Source organism: Egretta garzetta, unplaced genomic scaffold (genome assembly GCF_000687185.1).
Source record: "Egretta garzetta isolate BGI_Z169 unplaced genomic scaffold, ASM68718v1 scaffold561, whole genome shotgun sequence".
NCBI classification, from domain to species: domain Eukaryota; kingdom Metazoa; phylum Chordata; class Aves; order Pelecaniformes; family Ardeidae; genus Egretta; species Egretta garzetta.
The window spans coordinates 500,614-523,152 of NW_009258760.1; the positions used below are offsets into that span (position 1 = coordinate 500,614).

At 37.9% G+C, this 22,539-nt stretch overlaps 1 protein-coding gene across 1 annotated transcript in view; it reads right to left on the bottom strand.

Annotated features, from left to right (window-relative positions):
- The window catches only part of RBKS (ribokinase), a 51,427-nt gene that overhangs the window by 26,940 nt on the left and 1,948 nt on the right, over positions 1–22,539 (bottom strand). The window contains exons 3-6 of the mRNA XM_009649309.2: positions 18,265–18,328; positions 15,321–15,383; positions 8,477–8,641; positions 3,310–3,401 (exon numbers count right to left, since the gene is read on the bottom strand). Coding sequence (XP_009647604.1) covers positions 3,310–3,401; positions 8,477–8,641; positions 15,321–15,383; positions 18,265–18,328 — 384 coding nt within the window. The remainder of the gene's footprint in view (positions 1–3,309; positions 3,402–8,476; positions 8,642–15,320; positions 15,384–18,264; positions 18,329–22,539) is intronic.

Sequence of the window (22,539 nt, forward strand, 5' to 3'; positions counted from 1 at the left end):
TTTAAAGGTATTTCTTGGTGAACAAGAAAGATAAGGGCATTTTGGTAAAACTGTGTGATAAATACTTGTAAATTTAAATTACTAAGAAAGCCCAACCAAGCAATAAAAAAAAAAAAAACAGTGTAAATTTAATCTTGTCTTCGCATATACGTCTCTTTTGTTAAAAAGACTGGTTTAGAAGCAGTTGAACTGGATAGCTCTAAAGAGTTCATCTTTAAACTCAAGATGATTTATTAATTTAAAAGACTTAGTGAAGATAAAGCAGAAATAAAATATTTTTTGTAGTACTTAAAAATCCTAGATAAAAACTAAAAGATCCCCAAAAGTGGTAAGGCTAGAACACAAATAGGACTTTGGCTAGAAGGAAGTTAATGAGACTTAGAAATACCGAGTAGGAGGGGCAATGGACCTGGAACAGAACATCTCAGGAAGGCAGCTGTAAGCAGCACAATCCAAAACAATTGGCCACAGAGAAGAATAATAAAAAAAATCCATAAAATAAGAATGGCTGTAGTGGCTCAGACCAAAGGTCCATCTCATCCAATTACTCTTTTCTGACCATGACTGCTAGTAGATACTGAGGGAAATTTAAAAAAAAAAAAAAGTATAAAAAGATCTTTTCCCAGTGTATATTCTGGATCGTCAAAGTGTTTAGGCACTTCCTGATTTAAGAAGATGAAGGAAATACAGATGTAGTTGGTTGAATGGCTGAAGTTTAAAAAATTAGAATTATCTTTAAGATTTGTAGAATTAACTTATTGCTTTTAAGTACCATACAGAGATGTGACTGGTAACCTTTATCTGGGTATGTAAACATTTATCTCTATATCAAACTTCTCAAGTGCATACATTACAGGGATCTGAAATTAAAGAAAGTCATGAAAGAAAACAGAAAACAGATGGCATATGAATATATAACAATTACTAAAAAAACAACTTTCAAACTTGTGACATAAGAAAAACAAATGCTTCATTTTTCCTCTTTTCTCAGCAAAAAGAAAGGAACAATGGCAATAGTTCATCCCTGAAAATTAATTCAGTAACAAATCAGACACACAGAGAGGATGAAATCAAACATAATTGATTATTACAGTCATACTAATGTAATTGATTTCATTGTAAAGTATGAAAAGGTTACTCTTAAAAGCCAAGGTATTTATGTGCCATTCTTGTTCTCAGAATATGCTGTAGGAGTCCCACACTTGGATCTGTGCTTCCATGATATGGCTGGCAGGAACTTCCATAGGTCTACCATTACCAGAAATTCAGAAGAGAGAAGCCTCCTCAACAGTAGAGAGCATATTTCTGTGTCTGACTGTGCATACAGTCAGACCGAGGGCTGATCTGAGGGCTGGAGCACCTCTCCTATGAGGACAGGCTGAGAGAGTTGGGCTTGTTCAGCCTGGAGAAAAGGAGGCTACGGGGAGACCTGTGACCCCAGCTATCTACCAATGATAATTAGTTTTCAAAAGAAAATAGCAGAAAAGAATGCAAACTGTACCCCCAGCTCTGCAAGAAAGGTAGATGGAGGAGCAGGGATCTATTATAATTATACACCTGTATTTCTTGTTCTCCAAATAGAAGTAATTTTCTATTCTCCATGTGGTGGTAATAATAATACACCCTGGCTCCAGCAAGCTAAACTTCTCAAAGAATGTCTCTTTCAAGGCTGTCCCCTAGCAAAGTATAACAAAGGAAAAACTTTAACATGTGTGTTGCAAAGAGCAATGAGAGAAAAGTCAGGAATAGACAAGTAATGAAAAACAAAGTTTTGTTTCTAACATATGGGGGATAAGTTTTTGCAGGGGGAAAAAAAAGTAACTAGTGACATTATGAAAAAAGCAAACAACGAATGACATTTACTAAATTGGTGGGAGAGTAGGGGTGTTCTTAGCCCAAAATGTGTGCTGTTGCACTGTTTAGCCAATCCAGGGGCACAGTCCAGGCATAAGTGCTTTCTGAAAGAAAACACCATATGGGTGTCCTGCAAGTCTCCTGAACGAGAATAAATACTTTGCCTTAGCATTCTCTTCATGGCATATAACTGAGTTCTGATAGCTGTTGGGCAGTGTCTGAGCCACAAATGATATCACTGCCAGTTACACGGGAAATTTTGCCTTACAGTGTCTGAGCCACAAATATCACTGCCAGTTACACGGGAAATTTTGCCTTCCAGAGACCTGAGGAGCCATGGCATCTCCCACCTTGCTATTTTGGTAATTCCTGAATGCTCTGGAGTATCTGAACTTGGCAGATACATACTGAAACATCCCAGAGTAAAATTCAGATGCCCACTTGGGTTACTTTGCCTGACCCTTAAATGCTAGAAGACTCATGAACTGAGAACTTCTAATATGGTTTGTGATGGGTTTTAACAGAAATTTCAAAGGTACAGGGTAATTGAGTCTTGAAGAGCTTACTCTGACAGACATTGCCATCAGGCAAAAAATCCCGTAAGTAAATGGGGCCATGCTTTTCTCTTAGCATTTCCCGCTCCTCTCCACCCGAAGGTATCATGTTCATTGCAGAAATCATGTTTGTTGGAGATAACTTTAACTATAATCAAGGCATGGCTTCTATCTGCTAGGTTGCTTCTCCCACATTCCTGTTTATATAAAGGGAGGGTGAGGGGAAGCAATACAGCACGCATAATGCTAATAAATAGGAAATTTAAATGAAGGCCTTATGAGATGAGCTTAATTTGTCTCTTGTGACAAAAATAATTTCCTTTAGGAGAAATAACACACTTGAATTAGAAAAGAGAGGGAAAGGAGAAAAAAAACAAAGGGGGAAAACATACAGTTGAAGGGCCAGAGAAACAGATTCACTGAAAACAGATCTGACAGGAAGAGGCATATGAAGCTTCTATTTACCATCAAGTGCAGCATGCGTGCATCACCTCCTGGCAAGCGAGTTTAAAACTGTCAGAACACTATGGCTAGTGCGTTCCTGCTAATCATATCAAGGGACCGCAGAACAAGGACAAGGATCTATTTTAATATTTACCACTCAGTGACAACATTTTAAAAGTGTCCTTTTATGGACTTGTTTTAGTCATCTACTTGAAAGGAAGGCTGGACAACTTTCCTACTGCAAACAATTAATTTAATTTTCAGTGCAAACTAACGGTATTCTAGAATATTCCTCTTTGCTCACTAGGTCAGGGATCAAACTTGTCCTATCCAGAAGTCCCATGCAAGAGGCACATGCCTCAGTTTCCCTGCTCCCTATGCTGCATTTCTGAGAACAGAACCTCTCTGAAATTTTACTGCTCAAGACTCCCTCTTTAACATGACTTACAACCATTACCTCAGTTTCATTGCAGCAGAAGATATCAGAATGGGTATAAAATTGTGGATCTAGGTCAGCGAGGGCTGGAGCTGGATTAAATAAAGTCTTTACTGAAAAAAAAAAAAAAAGAAAAATAAAGACTAGATCTCTAGTGTTTTAGATTCAGAAACCATCACCTGAAACACCACTGTGGTCAATTCAGAGCCCCCAATGTTTATTATTAACACACAAATGACTCTCAGTTTCTGTATCCTTGTTTTATAGAACTGCTAAAAGTTTTGTTTATTAAAGTTCCCTTCTAATTCATGTGAAGGCACCTGTCATGATGGGAACATGACAGAAGAGTACCAGAAAAAACAACCAAGAAATGATTAAATAAAGAAAAAAGTGAAAAAAGCCTTAGACAGTAATGCAATTTGTTTAACTGATGATGCTTCTTCCAGGATTTTAACAAGTTTTACAAGAACTGATTTATTTCCACAATTTTTTCAGTGTTATCTGTGTTCTGTACATGAAGAAACAGGGGTATGGAGTAATGAAGGGCATGTCCAGACAAGATGTTAAACATGCTTCTGAATGTGTTACCTAACTTGTTCAAACTGCCACATTATAAAACTGTAGTGTAGACAAGGCACTCTATATTTTTAATATGTTATCTGGCAGAGCTAGGCCTAAACTTAACACGTGGTAGAATATGTTAGTTAACCTAACTTTAAACTGTAGCCTAAGGCCCTGTGTAACAGCAGAAAAGGTTTGTCATGAGGACAGCGTAAGTAAGTGACTTACTCACTGTTAACACAGGAAGTCTGCAGACTTGGTTTCTCACTTTGCCAATTTTATGATTAATATTTCTGTGTCTTAACCACAAGGCCATCATTTTTATAGAGAGCACATTCTCTTACTTTAGAAATATTCCTTATAGTAAGTGATCAAATCTTCCAACTTGGATGCCTAAATTTTCAGTTCTAAACGCATATTTAGGCCCTAAGCTATAGCACTTAATATTCAGACACCCTGAACACCTCTGAATCCCAGTTAATGCCCTAGAAGAGAAAGATGCGGAGAGACTTCTGAAATCTGAGTACTGAGAAATTTAGAAGACGGGCCTTTTTGATTAACACTCTGAAAGTTTTAGCCTTTGATTGTACAAGTTTATCATGCCTCTCTACCTGCCTCATTAAAAAGAGTATTAAGGTGACAAAGACATCTACTCAGAAGTCAGAAAATGCCAGGATTAGGATTTCCAATTAAATCTTAATTTGGCTCCCTTATAATATTACAATACAGTATGTATTATAATAAACTCTTTAATTATATGATCACATACCACTGAAAAACAACATGTGATCATATAATTAAAGACTGCAACATAATACATATGCAGAAAGGAGACAAATTAAGCTTTCACAGGCAACCTTAACTCCTGCATTTCCTATTTTCTGAATTGCAAACCTAATAAAATTTTTTTAAACATGAATCTTTAAGGTTTACTTTCCTAGGTAAAACAAACAAACAGCACACATTGGAAAACAAACTCTCTCATGTGGTATCATACTGGCATATACATGGGTCAGGAGCAGTGCTGGAAGTGTTCCAACTTGGGTTTTAAGTAACACAGGCTCATCATGAACAGGGTGTAATGTATTACTATTATTTTGCTCCCATATTTAGTATCTGCTGAGCAAGGGGGAGATAGAGGAACTCTAAGATTCTCTTTAAGGCTGTGAAGAAGAGCATGGCTTGTGAACAGGGTAATCTGTTTGGTCCCCCTTGAGGAACACCAAATTATTTTCTGCCCAAATTCTTACTCTCCCTTTGCCAAGATCCATTCTCCTTACCTAGTTTCCATTCTTTATGCCTCCTCGCGTAGGCACTATGCAATAGTAACCTTTTTCACTCAACTTTCATCACATCATTTCTCTTTACGCTCCCTCTCCTATGCTTTCTTTTTCCTACTTCAAGTACCCACAGCCTACTTCCTGACTCTTACCTCCCTATTCCAATCTCTATTCAATAAATCCTACTATCTGTTCCAATTTTGTTCCGCTTTCAGTTTCTCTCCTCCTTCTTCCTCTGCCACCCCCAAAATCTAGCAAATCCCTCCTCCACTTCCCTTGAAATCTACTCTCCCTCCCCACCCTTCCCAACCAGCTTTGGCTCTTCTGTATTCAAATCAAGCAAGCTCCTGCTCTGCACTTCCTGGGCCTACAACAGCTCTGTGATGGTCTAAAAGAAATTGCCTAAAACCAGATTCAGGAATTACACTGAAAGTCAGACTGCCCAAATTGACAACTGCCTGTGTGGACAGACTTTCAGGGGAGGCTAGATGTGAAGCTCTAACAATTTCTCAAAGTCCATCTGAAAGGCAGTTATTTTCCAAAGGCAGATAATACAATACAAATCAGGCACACTTCAATACTGATGTAAAGGCTTATCTTTAAAAAAAAGCTCCCTTGCTATCAAGTCGTAAGTAAATTTCAAGGTAGCTAGTATTCATACATTAAAATGGGGCAGGGTGGGAGGTGTTTTTCCGTTGCTTGGTTTCTGCAGCCACTATGCTTTGGCAGAAATTTAACAAAACTTTAACCACAAACAGCTGTTTCAAAAAATTGGGAGCCCAAGATTAGAAAGTTGAAACACCTGAAAAATAGACCCTTAACTTGCAAGTGACATGCAACCTTGACAACTGAGGCTGCTTCCAGCCCTCATTATGATACATTTTCATTCTTCACTGCAGTATTAAGAGGCTGGACATTACTAGCTGTCTTTCAAAGAATCTGTCATTACAGAAGCCCCAAAACTGCTTTACAGACTTTGATATACAATAACATTTTGCCCATCAATGAAGTGGTCCCCCTCTTGAAAACAACAGCAGCTTCACAACTTGTGGCCATTAAAAACCTAGAATTTTCCAGTCAGATTTCCACTACAATTTACACCCACTTCATAGAATCATTCACAACCTTCCCTCTCCCCCCTCTTCGTTCCCTTCTTTCCTTTCTTCTTTCCTTCCCTTCCTTCCTCCCTTCCTTCTCCCCAAGATTGTCACAAGATCTTTAGTAATCAGTGCCACAATTAGAGGAGGTCAGGACATGAGATGTCCCTCTCTAGCTTACAGATCTAGGTGATGTTCAGTGAACAGATGCAAAAGGTTCTTGCCTGTGTGTCCACATTCTTTCTCCACCTTATTTATTTTTTTCAGTAAGAATGAAGAAAAGCAAGCAAAAACCCCTTGAAATAGAGGTTTGAAGCATCTGGGTATGCATCTGTTTTAAACAAAAATAGTCTAGTGCACATCCTAACATGCAGTACTGCATTATACATGAGGGTATTGCAAGCTAAAAGAAGGGAAATTGCATTAACAATCTACAGTTGGCTAAGGATAGATTTTACAGTGCTACAAACTCAGCTGTTTACTTAGATTTGACTGCACATGACATTTGAACATGTGTAGCCTATTGCTTTAAAGAAGCAGCAACCAAAGCTTTCCTGATGAGAGCTGTACAATGATAGCAGACTGACAGCTAGCCCACAGTTAACTGCTATCTTTTCTCGATGTATTGTGCTGTCTACAGTCGCTAAATGCTTGCATGTCTGTTCTGTGTATCAGGTTTAGATCTTTTTTAATTGCCTTTAAAAAAATCCTATCTTTTCTTCTGTCATAGGCTGGCATCCTGCTGTAAGGAGGTGACAAAAGTGTGAAGCAACTTTACCAAAACTACACACAGAGCTAGAATTAGACAAAATAAGTCATGGATATTGACTCATGACTCAACTATGGTCCCGTAACCACTAGATTAAGAATGCTTTTATCCATTTTCATAAACCATAATGAAAAAAATATAGTAAGCTCTGTTTCTCCCCACACACATACATTTTAAGCATCCCAGGTGCTATTCAGTTAGCTGAAGTTTTTAATTTATATTTAGATACGCATGAGCCCAGTTTTGACATTTCAAACAGAAGTCAAAATAATTTTTCCCCGTGCACAGTTCTCTTTATAGAGTTTAGGACAATTACCACCACAGTTTCAGAGCCACTCTCTCCCAGCCTCGCACCTAACATAGCTGCTTAAACCAGCACAAAATACATGAACACGATGCATAAAGTTCTGCTACATCTGATGTGTTCACCGGTGTGTGAACACCAGTGATCACAACAGGTGTGCAACAGACCTCAGTGCAGAAAAAGAGGACTAAAGAGTCAACAATCCCAACGTGCTGTGATCGACTGGAGCAAGCCTGGGCCCAGCTGCAAGGAACCAGTTAGTTCTGATTCCAGTTCCATCCCTGACCTGCTGCGTGATTGACCACGCTATGAGCTGTCCCCTCCCAGTCTTATCTTCCAGACAGACGAGAACATATTTTTCATCTCATATAGATGCCTCACTTGCATAATTATTTACTTAGTGTTCAAATACAGTGGTAATTGTGCTTGAGTAACTGAAAGCATTACAGGCACTTAAACAGCAAAAACATCATGTTGGTAGTGAAACCCCATCCTGTTCAAGCAAAATGTCAGCTTTTATTCTGCGCATATGCTACACTGAAGGAACAATGGCCTACATTTAAAAGTACAGCACAGTAACAATTTACTAATAATTTCACAAATGATGACTCTGTCTATTCAATGGCAGCATGCCAAGTCACACTCTAAGAATTTTGGTTAAAGAGAAAAAGCTTTTTTTTTTTTACTTTAAAGATGTTAACTTAAATATAGAAAACGACAGCCATACCTACTGCTATGCTGGGAGAACAAGGACATAAGTCTGTTTCTGAGGTCATTTCATTCACTTTACTGTGTGTGGGACTTCACTGGCTTGCATTCATTATGCTAGTTCTGCTCTGGAATAATACCAGAGTCAGGCCAATAATTCTTGACCTAACAACATTATACTGTATTTAGTCACGGCATGAAAATAGGAGGAAAGGCAGCACCAGACATATACGGGGAGATTATAAGGGCATGGGTTGATTTGCCATTCAAGGTAAACACTGCAAAATTTTAAAACTGAGTTCAGTTTTCATTAGCATAGCATAAATTTGTTGGCTATTGTTTCATTTCTGTGTAAAACTAGTATGACAGAAACCAGAATAGACCACAGGATCTTTATTTAGAAAGCATGATAAAGAGTATTTTTCATGCAACACAAATGAGGGAGCCAGAACGGCTTGTGTTAAATTACCTCCACTGGCACGTGCCATTTTCAGAGCTTCAAGAGAAACAGCAGGGGTTATTTCTAGCTGGCAAACAACCACTTTGGCTTTACGGATGACATCAGATGCCCTCTCCAGGTCTTCAAAATTTAAAAGCAGGTTGGCTCCTGGGACTATGACAATAACATTCTGTCCTAAAGAGAAGATAATGTGTTTTTTACATTAACTTTTGCAATAAAGTGTGTAAAACAATTCCTTGCTTTTCTACAATACATTTCAGATGAGGATTTAAATTTTTTTTCTAAAACACCTCCACTAAAAATGTATGCATTGCTGACATTTTCAAATATCCGAAGATTTCAGAAGACAATAAAAAAGTTTGATGGACTAATGAATGCTATACTGCACAATAAATGCAGTATATCTTTCTGTGGGAAAAGTTGTGCATGGGCTTTCCACAGTCTTAATTTTGGTGTTTTCTATCAACTCTAAAGAAGCACTTTACTAGACACAGTGGAGATGGGGGACATACACTAAGGCTGATATTTGCATTTTCCTAAAATATTCCAGTAGCACTTTGAAGAGAAAAGCATCATGATTACTGAGTTCATATGCCAAAAATGCCATAAAAATTTTAATTTTCCCATCAGCTGGGAACAGAGAATATTTCAGACAGCTATAAAAATTATGCACGTTCTTTAGATTTCAGAGAAGCAGACTTGGTCCATTTACCTGCAACACTTCAAGTTAGGGCCCCTAAGCATCATGAAAACCAGAATCAGCTTGCCACCAAAACTCAGAAATCTAACACCTATGTCTAAAGAAAGCTTTATCAGAAGTGAGTAAAGAAGGTGAGTGACAAATTCTTCTGCACTTAAAGCTGGCCAGTAGAATGGTCTAAGCAAATCTATACGTGCGGAAGCATGGCAGTATCTCAAAGCCCGTCTAAGATACTTTTCATTCTCATAGTTTGTTTTACAATTAGGTGAGGAGGTTCATTTACGTAGGTTCCAAATATTCTTTTGTTTTTCTTCAGACATGCAAGTTGCCTTCCTTTATTGCAGTTTCTTTCTTTCATTCTTTCTTTTTTTTAATCTCTGTTACAACATCTATAGACCTTCAGGCATGGGTGCCTTCAAATTAAAATTTGTTATTAATCACTCAGGTATTAAATTCAATAAGTCAGTTGTTCCTTGATTTACAGGCTTAGCCCGCCCCCGCTGAAGATTCCTTTAAGGACTGCCAATCATTACAGGCTACCAATTCTGTAATGAACTGAATTACTCTGTAAATAAATATTTATGCTTTTAAATATATTATTTTTGTTGCATGGGACTTCAAAGCCCTTTGAATAAGAAACGTGCAAAGCTTGTCTCCCTAAATACATTCTGAAAAGAACCCAGGACAATGGAAAGAATAATATAGTGATCTCAGAGGGAGGGGCCCAAGCTTTCCAAAGCAATTCTGCTGTCAATGGTTTGGTACAGAACAGCTGCATATGAAAAGCAAAACCTCAGCATTTAAAGCCAACGCCCTGCTTTTCAACAGACAATGATGGGCATCTTGGATAAAAAAAAAAAAAAAAAGAAAAAAACCTTCTGCAACAAGTAAATTGCTATCAAAGATATCTGAATTCTGTGGAGGAAACATTCTAAGGCAAATTGCACCTATTCTGCCAAGCATATATTTTGGAAGCTTATAGGGTGCAGCAGTTCAAAGAGCAAAAAGGCAGGGAATTAGTGGAACAAAAACATATTTCATTTCTGCCTGGACTCTGTGCTACCTAGAATCTCAGACTCTATCCACATGTCTTGCTGCATTATCTTGCTGAACTATTTAGCTGTACTGACATGTATATTATTATTAGACTTTAGAGCTAATGGCCCAAGGCGATAAGGAAGGCTGTTTGCTTAAACACATATGTGCAAATTCAAGGTAGACCATGCTGCACTGGATCACAGTCAGAGCTTTTCTTTGTACCTACTAAAGGTCAGAGACTTAAAGTCTGCTTTCAGACCTGCCAAGGAAATGCAGTACCTACTGTGGTGTAACAGTCCGGGAGGGCTTAACCCAAGTTTTAGAGAAAAAGCCACATTCTGATCACAGCTACATATACCACACTAACTGTGAATGACAGCAGTCACCACAAACTTGCACCAGAGTGCATGAAAGCAGAATCTGGAGCCATGCACTCACAATTAATACCAGAATTTTGTATTACCAGGAACCATTTTGTTGAAAGCAATTATTTCTTGCCAGGGAAATCAGATGGGAAATCAGCACCAGGGACAACAGAGTTAAAGACAGATGGCAAAGAGGGGTGGGATTCATCTTGTCCAACACTAACTAATTTTTAAAGTTTTCCAAAAAAATTCTACATTACAGAAAATTCTAAGAAAATTAATTTCTAAAAACTAGTTTCCTAGGTTCCTTCAAGAAGGAGGAGACACAAGTGTTTTCAGAGTTTTTTTAATCTTACATATTTTAGATACCTGTTTGAAGAGGAGATAAACCGTTGCCTGGAAATGCCTATGAATCTCTGTTAACTCTAGAAGCCATGAAGCCTTAAGCTGTACATCAAACTTTTAAACAGCTCAAGCAAGGTAAAATGTTGGCCACACTAAGAATGAGAAAAACATACTTACTACATTACAGTTAATTCTAACATATCATTACTTAGACTAAAAATTCTCAGTTTTGATGTGAGCATCTATATAATTTTAAGTTTTGCAGACATCAGCTAAAATATTAAGGGCCATATTCACAGTTGCTATAAGCTAGAACAGCTAAATGAAGCTGATAAACTTGTGCAAGCTTACACCAGATGGGGATTGGGTTCAATCAATACTTAAAACAGCATGAATGCTGCATATGTAAATACTGTCCTCAGTTGGGGTTCTAAGCTTGCTACTGTCACTTCTTAGAAAGATGGGTAACCCACGCTAGATTTTTTTTTACAAGTGTCATTTTATAGATCCCACCAGATGAGAACTGCTGGTGGAAAAACCAAAGGCAAACCAGTAAATACCACAGTGCAAGAACCCTCACTTTTTAAACTGGATGATGCACCTGAAAGCCATCGGTAGTGCTCAGAACTCACCAAAATCTCAAACAATGCAATTATACAATAGCTGCAGAGCTTCTGCATAATAACTCATAGGGAAAAAAGATTATATTTGTGACCAGAAAAGAATTTAACAAGAAAAACATTTGCTGCCAAATCACACAGTTCATGAATATGAGGGCAAGTTTTGGGTGTGTCATGGTATCATAATTTCTATGCAATTACTTGGTAGGAGCACTGAATAGTCTTGTACACAAAACATTTAAGTTCACGATGAATGTCAATACATAGAAACTCTATAAAAATTCAGGTGACATTTATTCACAACCCTGAAGATTCAAAACAAAGATTTTCTCTTTGGAAAGTGTAATTCAAACAAGCTGGCATATGTATTCTAAGTTTGCCTTGCCTATTTAGCCTTATCTAAATATATATTTTGAATGTTTTTATACTAGTAGTGCTTTGGTATTGAAGGTACACTCACTTAAAAAATAATGCCTATTCACTGTTCATGAGTGATTAATAACTTTAACGTAAAGTCAGCACAAAGCCTATGTCAAGTGAAGGTTATCTCGCAGTGTTCTGTGTAGGTGAGCTTTAAGTCCTAACTTGCAATAATCAATAGCACTTTAATCATGACCTGCCAACCTCTGCCGTCCCTCCACTGAATTTTTGCTACGAACACAGAAGTTGTCAGACTGGTTCAAACTACTGGTCCAGTCAGGCCAGCTTAATGGCGCTGTCAACAGTCAGTAGCAGATATGGACAAAGCTGCAACAAACTTCACAGGCAATTGTGTAAAAAATGATCCATAAGGAGGTATTTTTCTCCCTGTGTGTGTATGTAAGAGTACAACACGCATCATTAATTATGGAGTTCTTACCATACTTACTGTTAGCAGAAGGTGTGCTAAGTGACAGAGCTAGTGGAAAGAAGGCAGGCTTCAAGAGGAAACAAAAGCTGGGGTTCAAAGTGGTGCGATGCACCTCAAAGAAAATGTGTTACGAAAATCAGCTGGATGTACCACCTTTTCTCCTTGAGAGAGAAAGTACAGATTCAAAGTGTACGGGGTCTGGTAAACTGAAGCTTGTGTTGAGTCAAAACCTATCTGAGGAGGCAGTCACATAGAAGAGAACAACTGAAAGGAACACAAGGTTCCAGCAAAAGATCTCTGCACAGATTTCTGAGACCAGCCCAGAAGGTACCTTTGCAGCACCTCTGGGCTGCACGTTTTCCAGTGCAGCACTATAAAACTTGTTAAACATCTCTTCACCATTTTGCATTAAAGCAGGGATTTAACCTCTGCATTTTATTGAAACTACACTGTATTGTCCCAGAATATAATGCAACTTTGAGAATATCAAATGTGCCTGATAATTTTCAAATTTTTTGTACTTTGTCAATTACAACAATGGATGAGTTATAGCTGTGCAGTTCAGTAACCAGCAAAAACCTTCCCAGAAATTCAGCAGCACCAGCTAGACAGACACAGGTAACACCAGGGAAAGTTTACCTCAGAGCCTTCTCTGACTCTGCTCTCTACAGCTTTCTTTGCCTTCACTCACCCATCCATAGTCTGCTCCCTCTACTTGAGTCTCTCTCCTACTTCTGCCTGTGATTTTACTCAGTTGATTGCAGTTGGTATTTTTCCCAAGTATCGGTACTTGTAAAGAATTGGCAAGATAAAGTGCAGGTTAGGTGTGTGAAAATACAGCAATTAAAACTTGGCGATTTAAAGAGATGATACCTATGTTTTTTATTTGTCCCTTGTTGTCTTAACACAAACACCATCACCACCCCCGACTTCAAATGCTTCCCTTATAGGTATAATTTAAACAAGCAGAAACTGCTTTACATCAGTGCATTGAACGCTGTGGTGTGCCAGCTGTGCCAGCACAACTACTGCGGTAAAACATGCATGTGCAGACAAGCCCTTTGAAAAGTGCTGTGAAACCTGTTTAGGTCAAATCAGCCAGGGTTCTACAGGGGAAAAAAAAAAAAGTGTCTCTTGCAACAGCAAAGCACGTAAGTACTGCTATTTTATTGCAATTTACTCAATTCAGGCGCCAGATGGTTTTAGAGAGAAGTAACAACCAGAACTATTACCAATTCTGTGCATCTGTTTGCTTTATAGCATAGTTCTGACCAGGTTTGCTCTTCTACTAGATTTTAAATGAAATCTGAGGCCAGCGGTAACTCAATTTAGGAGTTTTTAGTTTCTGAAAGAAAGAAACTGCATGACATTATGCATTATTCACCTCACTACGTGAATCACAAGATTATCAGAGACCCTTCACACTGACATTAACACTGTGAACCTCATGGCACTGAACAATCAGTTTCCCTTCCTTGGTGCTTTTAAATGTTTTAGATCACAAGATGGGTTTGTTCCTTATGCTTCAGAAAAATTCATGATGTTATCATTTTAACAGGTCATCCTCTGTCCATTCAAGTTCAGACCATGTTCATTTTAGTTGGCCACACATACGAATTGGGAATTAGTAAGACTGCTTCTTATTCAACTATTCTGCACAGGAAACCTAGTGCAAAACATGGTTACGTGTACAAAACAGCGAGGCCTGGGAGCACCACTGGATTTTCACTGTCTCTCCCATTTACAAGGGCCAAAGTAGTGACTGCATGTGGCATAGGAAAGAAGTTCTTAAGAGCTGCTGTGGTAATTTATCTGCTGACCCAAACCAAGAGAAGGAGGTGGAAATAAGAAGCAGGTATTCAGTTTATTCAATGTATTAGAGCTACCTTATTTTGGAATTAGAGCTGTCATGCAAGGTTTTGATTACTCTTAGAGAAAATTAAACTCACATCTCCAACTAATTTGCCTAATTTTCTGGCATGTTCCTGTGTAGACTTGCCCCTAGTCACAGTTCCTTCCCAGGTTTGCTTCTGGAGTGAATAGTCATGTTTCCTTTCGCATTTTGAGCTGGAGCCCAATGTACCACCATCAGGTTACACAGGAGCTTGTTAAGTTGATATGTCAGCTAAGCTGTTCAAATGAAGGCTCTCAGTTACACCAAAAGTGAACTAATTCAATCAAAATTAATTTGTTATCTTTGCATAAACATTATCGGTCCTGAGCTCTAAATTTTGATCCAGACACATGTACTTCTCCCACGAGCTCTCAATAGCACAACTTGCATGAGGAAAAGATAAACACAAAGTTTTCAGAGGATAATTTAGCAATCTTGAAGAAGAATATGAAAACAAGCCAAATCTTCTTTTCTTCTTCCCCTGCAATATGAGAGCAAAGGCACAGGCTAAGGAAAATTAACACAGAAAAAACAAATATGCCATTTCACAGTGTATTCATCACTGCAGATGCAACCTGGGATCAAGAATTGTGATAATATTACAAGATCAACATAAATATTTCTACATATACTAAGGACAATTCCTTTTCCTGACTCAGGGCAGAATGGCTCACTTAGTGTGCTGAGGAGGCAAACCTCTCCTCACAGTAGAAGTGCTAAGTAAGTTGTGGTGGAAAAGGAGAGCTTTAACCTTCTGCTACACTGTGTGTTCTGGGTAATGTAAAACTAGACAGATCAGCTGGCTGATTGAATTACGGCTATCACACTGCTAATCCAAGCATCTCATTCTGCTGCTTTCAGGCACCTCATCCTACAACATTGCCTGTAATAAACAGAAGTGCAATGAAGCGTGGATAAGATCCTGAAAAAAAATTAAATATGTAGAAAAAATAATTCCACAATTCACAGTGACAAGGCAAAGGTTTCTTTTATGGCCATAGAGGCAGAACAAAGAGGACAATTCAGAGTAAAAATATGTACCTTCGCTGTTGACAATTATTGAAGCAGTTCCAGTAGCAGCATCTGTAGTCTGACCTACAAATGCTAAGAAAGGGAAAAGTTACAGCATGCATTAGTTCAATATATTACTTTCAACCAATAGCATGTGATGCAGTTTAATTGAATTAAATCTAAAATGAACCCATAACCTCCAGCAATTTAAAAATGCTAATTACTCTTTCATGTGCAACAATGCCAGAGAAGCTAACAACAACAAAAAGTGTTAATTTACACCCACAAAACAGAAATGCGAGTCCAACATTCTTTAATTTGGCTACATCTTTGCTTTAGAGAAAGCATGTTATTTATACAGCCTTCTCAGGCACTCTACTCCTACATGGAAGTATTTCTTTTATCCAATGAAACAATAGAGTCAAGGCTGGAGAAAACTAAAATATTAAAACAACACAGCATTTAATTCTCTGTAGATTTGCATTTCAGCAGTAATATTAACGTGTGCTCTGAAGGCAGTGGTGAGGCTATATGCTTCCTCTTTGGATTATTATTCAGATAAATTAAGTAGAAGTGAGGCTGGCAGCACTGTCTATTATAAAGATTGTTCCATATTTACTACTATAAGAACCTGTTTTCAGCTGTCAGCAAACTTGTCAAATATTAACCAGTGGTCTGAAACTTTCTATGACAGGTGGGGGGTTTTTAAGTAGAACTGTAGTAGAAAACTGTCAAAGAAGTTGAGGGTTTTGTTTTTTTTCCCCCAAGAACTGTATTTGAGAAAAATCTACTACTTTATTTGAGACAAATTCTGGTGACCTTTTGTTTAAGAAGCTCTGGGGTTCTAACATTTTAGAACATGGACTTCATGCTGGGCAAAGGTTGGCTTCTTTCTCAAGATGTGTCTTTTGTGGCCTATTTAAAAAACTGCTCAGATTTGAACAAGGCTGAAAGAACACATAACATCATGCTCATTCACTTTTGCTGAAGTATTGCAGGTACTTGCCCTGGAGGTACCTTTATCTAGCTCAGTTACAAGGGTTGGAGGAGAATTTTCCTTGCAATTATAGCTTCTTTTCACCATGAGCTAGGTCTGCACACTGGAATTCAAAGCTTAGAATTTGAGTCTTCTGTGCTCCCAATGCTCTTCCAGCAGAAAATAAGCAGCATGAGCAGCAAGCTGCTGAGTTCAAATGTGGGAGAGGGAGTAACATGTTGGTAAAGGTCTAAATGGTCTGAGCAGCACTGGTAGTTAATAGGTTGTGGAAGACTGGGAAGGGGGAAAATTGGGAAAAAGAAGTAGTTAATAGGTTGTGGAAGACAGGAAGACTGGGAAGGGGGAAAATTGGGAAAAAGATTGGAATTGGAAAGAAAGGGGGTAAGGTGACATGTTAGGAACTAGAAGAGTGATATAAACAAAGAAGACATACAACAAGGATCCAGGATATGAAAATTTGCAGAACTGGCATTATGGCAAGGATTTTCACCCAGTACCCGATATCCTTATGTATAACAACAGGGATAGGCTAGACAAGGATTAAACTGACATTAAAAGCCAGGGACTGAAATGAAATGGTCCTAAGCAAAAAGGTCTGTGTACTCTGAATCATCCTTGCCTCCAAATCTTGGAATGCAAGTTGGGATCCCAGACCAGCCTCACCAGCAGTACATCTTGTCATCCTCTAGGGCTGGTCAATGTAGGGGGTGACAATCTAACACCACTCTGAGATATTTTTAACTCAATCAGCAGAAGTTGTTACCTTGGACCTAAATGTTCCAACCCTTCAGCTGATCTATCTTGTTAACAATGAAGTGCAATATGGTGGAATTTCTGATTTTTTTTCCTACACTTTTCTTTTGCTGCTACAAAGACTATTTAAAAGCTTATGTTAAGATTGGAAGATCAATCACTTAAATTGGAAAACGTGAGATTTAAGGTTCCTTGTGGAATATACATTTTCATTAAGTGCTACGCATTATAATACCTTTATTTACATGATCAAAGACTTTATTCATGAGGTAGGCATGCTTTAGAGAGATTTAGAACTGCACACTAATAGACATTGCTTTCATGGTATCCTTGCCTGGTTTCTTGCGTAAGTTGGAAGATACGCAATGAATAAACCTCTATATACATTTGTGAAATATTTAGATGCTATTCTGATAAGCATAATAAAAAAGCCCACAAAATAGTTCTGTCTTTAAAGCAGGATCTGAATAATGCAATAAATGAAGCTTGGGGCTGCACATTAAACAGAAAAGATAAACAGAATATTGAATTGCCACTTAGTGATTGCATTTGTCCATCCTTGTCCACCCTGAAGGAGACAAGACTCAATGTAGACAAAAATGTGATCATGTAGTAAAGCAGCACACCATAATACATTTAAACAAGAGAGAGAATTAGGGTCACAAGGGTGCAAAGATAATAGAATATTGTGAATGCTTAATTTTCCCTCTTCCCAAAAGCCTTTTAACATTGATTTTTGTGTGTATGTGTGTTAACAAACATCAGCTGCAGTCTCTAAAATGACTGCACGTGTCATTTCACAAAACAGAGGTGAAATGTACTGAGTTGACAAATGCATTTCCACTCTATCCCTCTCCTCCCAACAGGAAGTTGAGAATGAATAATCAGACTGGATTTTTCAATTTCTCACTAGGCATTACCATCATTAATAACCAGCCTAAACAATTGCATAACAGCAAGTTATCTTCAGGTGACTTGCACTGATGTAATCATCTGAGATTTAGAGCTAATAACATTACATTTTATTTGTAGTGGTACAGCTGATTTCTGAAGTCCCCATATTCTCACCCATATTCATTCATTCCTGACAGTTGTGTCAAAACTATTATTCATAGTTCTTAATGGTAAAACATATCCAATAAGGCAACAAAATAAGAAATCCTCCACTACCAATTTTTAAACCTTAAAAGTAATACAAAAGGTTTCTTTAAAGTAAAATTTTACCTGTAGAAATACCATTCTTCTTCAAATTTTCTACATATTCATGGCCAAAGGAATCCTTCCCAACCTATACAAAAGATAAGAGAACAGGTTTTCTCTACAGAAAGGTGAGAGGGTAGATAGATCATCTTTAGACAACAGAATGGTCTCATGTAATTTGAATTCAACACTTTCTGTTTTGCACCACTTTGCCTTATTAATAAACAAATAATAGTAAAGATGTATTAATAGTATTAATGAACAATAGGAATAGTGTTCTGCAGTTTTCTCCTCCTCTATTACAAATCTCCCCCTTACACCCATGTCGCTACATTCAAGTTTCATTGTCTTAAAACCACTGTGTTCCCTTGACACTGAAGCTTTCTGGGGATTGTAAAATCTGGAAGTGTACTGAATCTTGTACTCCTGGATCATTATTCAGCTTTGAATTGAAAGCATTTATAGCAGCTCTGGTGTCCTTCTTAATTGCAGTTTGTATTTTCAATTTTCTACCTCAAGTTTCCTCAGTGGAAAAATATAAAACTGTGGCGATGGTCTAGAAAGTGACAATAAACATGGCACTGCTGATTTCTATAATTCTCAGTACTAAATGTACTGTTTACAAATTCAACATTTTTTGGTTGTTTTATCCAGCAGCAGCAGACCAAGTTGAGTTAGGGAGTCAAGCTACGCTCTATTGTTTTTCTAACAGCAGGAGCTTGTAATTTCAGCTCCGCTAATCTTTTTAGCTGAACAAAATTCTGCTTGCTGTTTATTCAGGCTAATAAACAGTTCTTTTTTTTTACATCACACAAGCTGAACAAAGGAGATGAGGTATATGGAGAAAAAAAAAGGTATAACTTGCTTAACATCAAAATAGCATTTAAAATATATTTATAAAGCCAACATAGTTTTTAATTCACCAGGTTTAGCCTATGTCTTCAGCACGCGTAGTGTGTGCTCCTACTTCCAAGAGCAAGTTGTTTATCTGAGTGGTATCAAAGACTGACCAATGCTAGAGCAAGTGTTTTTCCAAGAGAAAAAAAGGCATCTTTTAGATTAGAAGCCAAATCAAGATCTTGGTCATAGTCTAGACAACGAAGGAATTACACGAGGAGCCCTAACTAATGATCCATCTTCTCATAAAACAGGACTAAATAGCTAACGCTGTATTTGAGTTACTGGAAGCACAAAGCAGCTGCCTCTGTTGCCTGCTGTCTATTTATGAGCTCAGTCCTTCAGAAAGCTCAGACATGGCCCGAGTACTAGCTAGTGATCACAATAATCAAACCCTGCGATTCGTAATTCTATAATTAAAAGTGTTAAGGATGGATGAGCCTTCCCCCCACATATTCTATTGTGTAACCATGTTTTGAAGCATACTTCCATTTCCTACAACCTCTAGAAGGGATTTTTCTAAAGCATTATTAGGGATGGTCCCAGTCTTTTACCAAAGGAGGACAGCAATTTAGGTCAAAACAGTCTAACCAGACAGAACATTCCTCTAGTACATGGAAAAAAATCCCCAACAACATTTACTTTGGTCACTGTGTTATTCATTGTTTGCATATTAGAGTATTTCTGTATCTCTGACTACTCCCAGTTTGCCAGACAGGGTGGGTTGTCAGAAGCTGCATCTTCTGACTGCTTCAGGCTGGATGACTGCAGCCATCTGCAATTTAAACCTGAGTCGTGCTCACCTCTGCAGCCTAACAGTTGTACTACTGGAATGTGTTCCGCCTCATGGTATCACCTTCTCCCTCCCTTGCTGCTACAGAGCTTCTAAAACAAATCTCAGGATTTGCTCAGTTATTTCAGCAATGAAGTATTTCATAACCATTTTCCAAAAGCTCAACTGAAACTTCCTTCCTTCAGCTCTGGGTCCTACATAACTGACAGACAGGCATCCCTTATTGTTCAACTGTCACAACAACTGAGATCAGCCATGGTACTTTTGCTCACAGCAAGACATCTCAGTGCTGGAGGGAAGCCCTTGGAGGGGTCTCCATGGAGGTCCTTTTCCTCTGGAAACTTTTTCCCATGTTAGTTCATCAGCATCCAACCCAGTTAATCCTAGTGCGTTTGAAGGGCTTATCTTTCCATTCAGGCTTTGCCCCCAAGGAAGACAGAGTATTGGGCATCAGACTCATTTTAGATTAAAGGCGTATTTACTGACCATGTCAAATTATATAACATTGTTTAAAATATTTTCTGCTTTTGCACAGACCCTGCTAGATGGACTATTGGGTAAACAGAAAAATAAATGCCTTAGTCTGCTGACCACAGAACATTGTATGTGCTGAAATAGCATTTCTTCTTTCTTGAGTTCTTAACAACAATAGCCATTTGTACAAGCATTATGGTCACATAGTTTGCATATTAGAATGAGCGGAATTACATCAGTATTTTTCAATCTGGGTTTTCCCTGATTACTATCATATTTTCCATGTGGAGCTAGGGGAGCTGGCTGGCATCACAGCAGCGAAAATACCAGCAGCTTAGAGAATCAAACTCATATGTACCTGAAAATTAATTACCATACAAACATGTACTTCTTGGCAATTGTTTGTTTAACCTATTCTATATGCTCTTTTTTTGAGAGAGAGATTTATTCTTTTTCTTCATTAGGGAATTAAACAGGTACTAAAGAAAAGTATAAGACAGTAATACAAAAGGAAAAAACAACTGAAGCTATCCACCACAGTTTGGGCTGCATCTGAGATAGAGCTATGTTCTTACAATGACGTCAGGGTTCAGGCTTACAGCATTTCAACTTAAATTTGGATTACAGATCATCTAAAGAGAGAAGACTACATAGCATGGAAATACAGCACTTCCTATTTCTAAGTAGAAAACTAATGCATCTGTGGCTTAAGTAGAATTTACTATCTGCAATATCAGGCTAGTGACATCAATGTCCAGTGAGAATCACTCCAAATTGTTTGCCAGAACTAAACCAGGACATTTTTCAGCACTTACTATGTCTTTCAGACCAACATCCCTCCACCATCTTAACCTAGGATGTTTAGCAGATTTTTCTGATACAGGCCACTACAAAAAAAAGAAAAAGAAAAAAAAAAAAAAAAAGAATAGTTTGGGGAGTTTGGAATCTCTCAAGACCACTGTGCATTTTTCAGTACTGCGACAGGGTTCTTGTATGAACACGAGCAATTAATTTATTTGCTTAGATCCTTTAGTTCCCTGACAGTAATCCTTTACATTTCTCTGAACAATTGTCTTCCTTGTCTTTTTGAAGTGGCAGCTATTCCATCAACGCATTGGTTTACTGTACTGAGCAAATTGAGGAGGGGAGTTTAAGACTGATACTGTGAAACATATTGATAACCCAGAGTAACAGCAGCCACTTGTAGAGACATCCAGGCAGAAAGCAGAACACTGTTTGCATTTCCACTACTCTAACTCAGTACTTGGGTTTTACATTAAAATCCACAGTATTCTGTAGCATTGCTAGTCATAACTGGAAGTCATTCTAAACCTCCCTCTCTCAAACCCTCACCAGACGGTCACTGGCTCTCTTGTGTTTTAAAGCTCTGATGTATGTAGAATGCCTTTTCACTTGATCCGAGATGTCTACCTCTACTCTTGTTGAGGACATCCTCTGTCTAAATTACAGTCCTTGTAAGAGGATGTCACAGTCCAACAGAATGTCCCTCCATTCCTTGAACTTCAGATTGTAGAAGCAATTGTTGCATCTGTACTGGATGGAAATCGTTGGGAACTGTCACCAAAACATAAGCATGTGTTGAGCACAGAGTGTGTGTGAGGGGCTATCTGGCTTTAAGAACCACTGAATACTTAAAATGACTTGTTAAAGTAAAAATAATTGAACAGTGGATTATTGCCTGACTCTTCTTAGTTTATTCAGCAAGAAACTTTATACGGCATCCCATTGATCTATGCAGATATAACTGTACTGCTATGAAATGAGACTATTTGAGAGGCTATAAAGTGCATTTTTAATTCAAAAAGTAAATATTAACTTTCAAAATTAAAAAACCACAAAATGCTAACATTTATAGATACTAGAGTCATTATCTGCTGTTTCTTTTCTCCAATAAATATACATCAGAAAGAAAGAAAGAAGACTAGGTTTTACTGAAATAACATAAATATGATTTTGGAAAGTAATTAGAAATTCTAGTAACTGCTAAATTTTATTAGGAACGCAAATGTTTCCAGAAACATGTATGCACTGAAGAAAGGCTACACCATTAAAAAATAAAACAAAATTCACACTTTCAGTGGAAAAAAACCCTTTAACATTTAGCAGGAAATGTT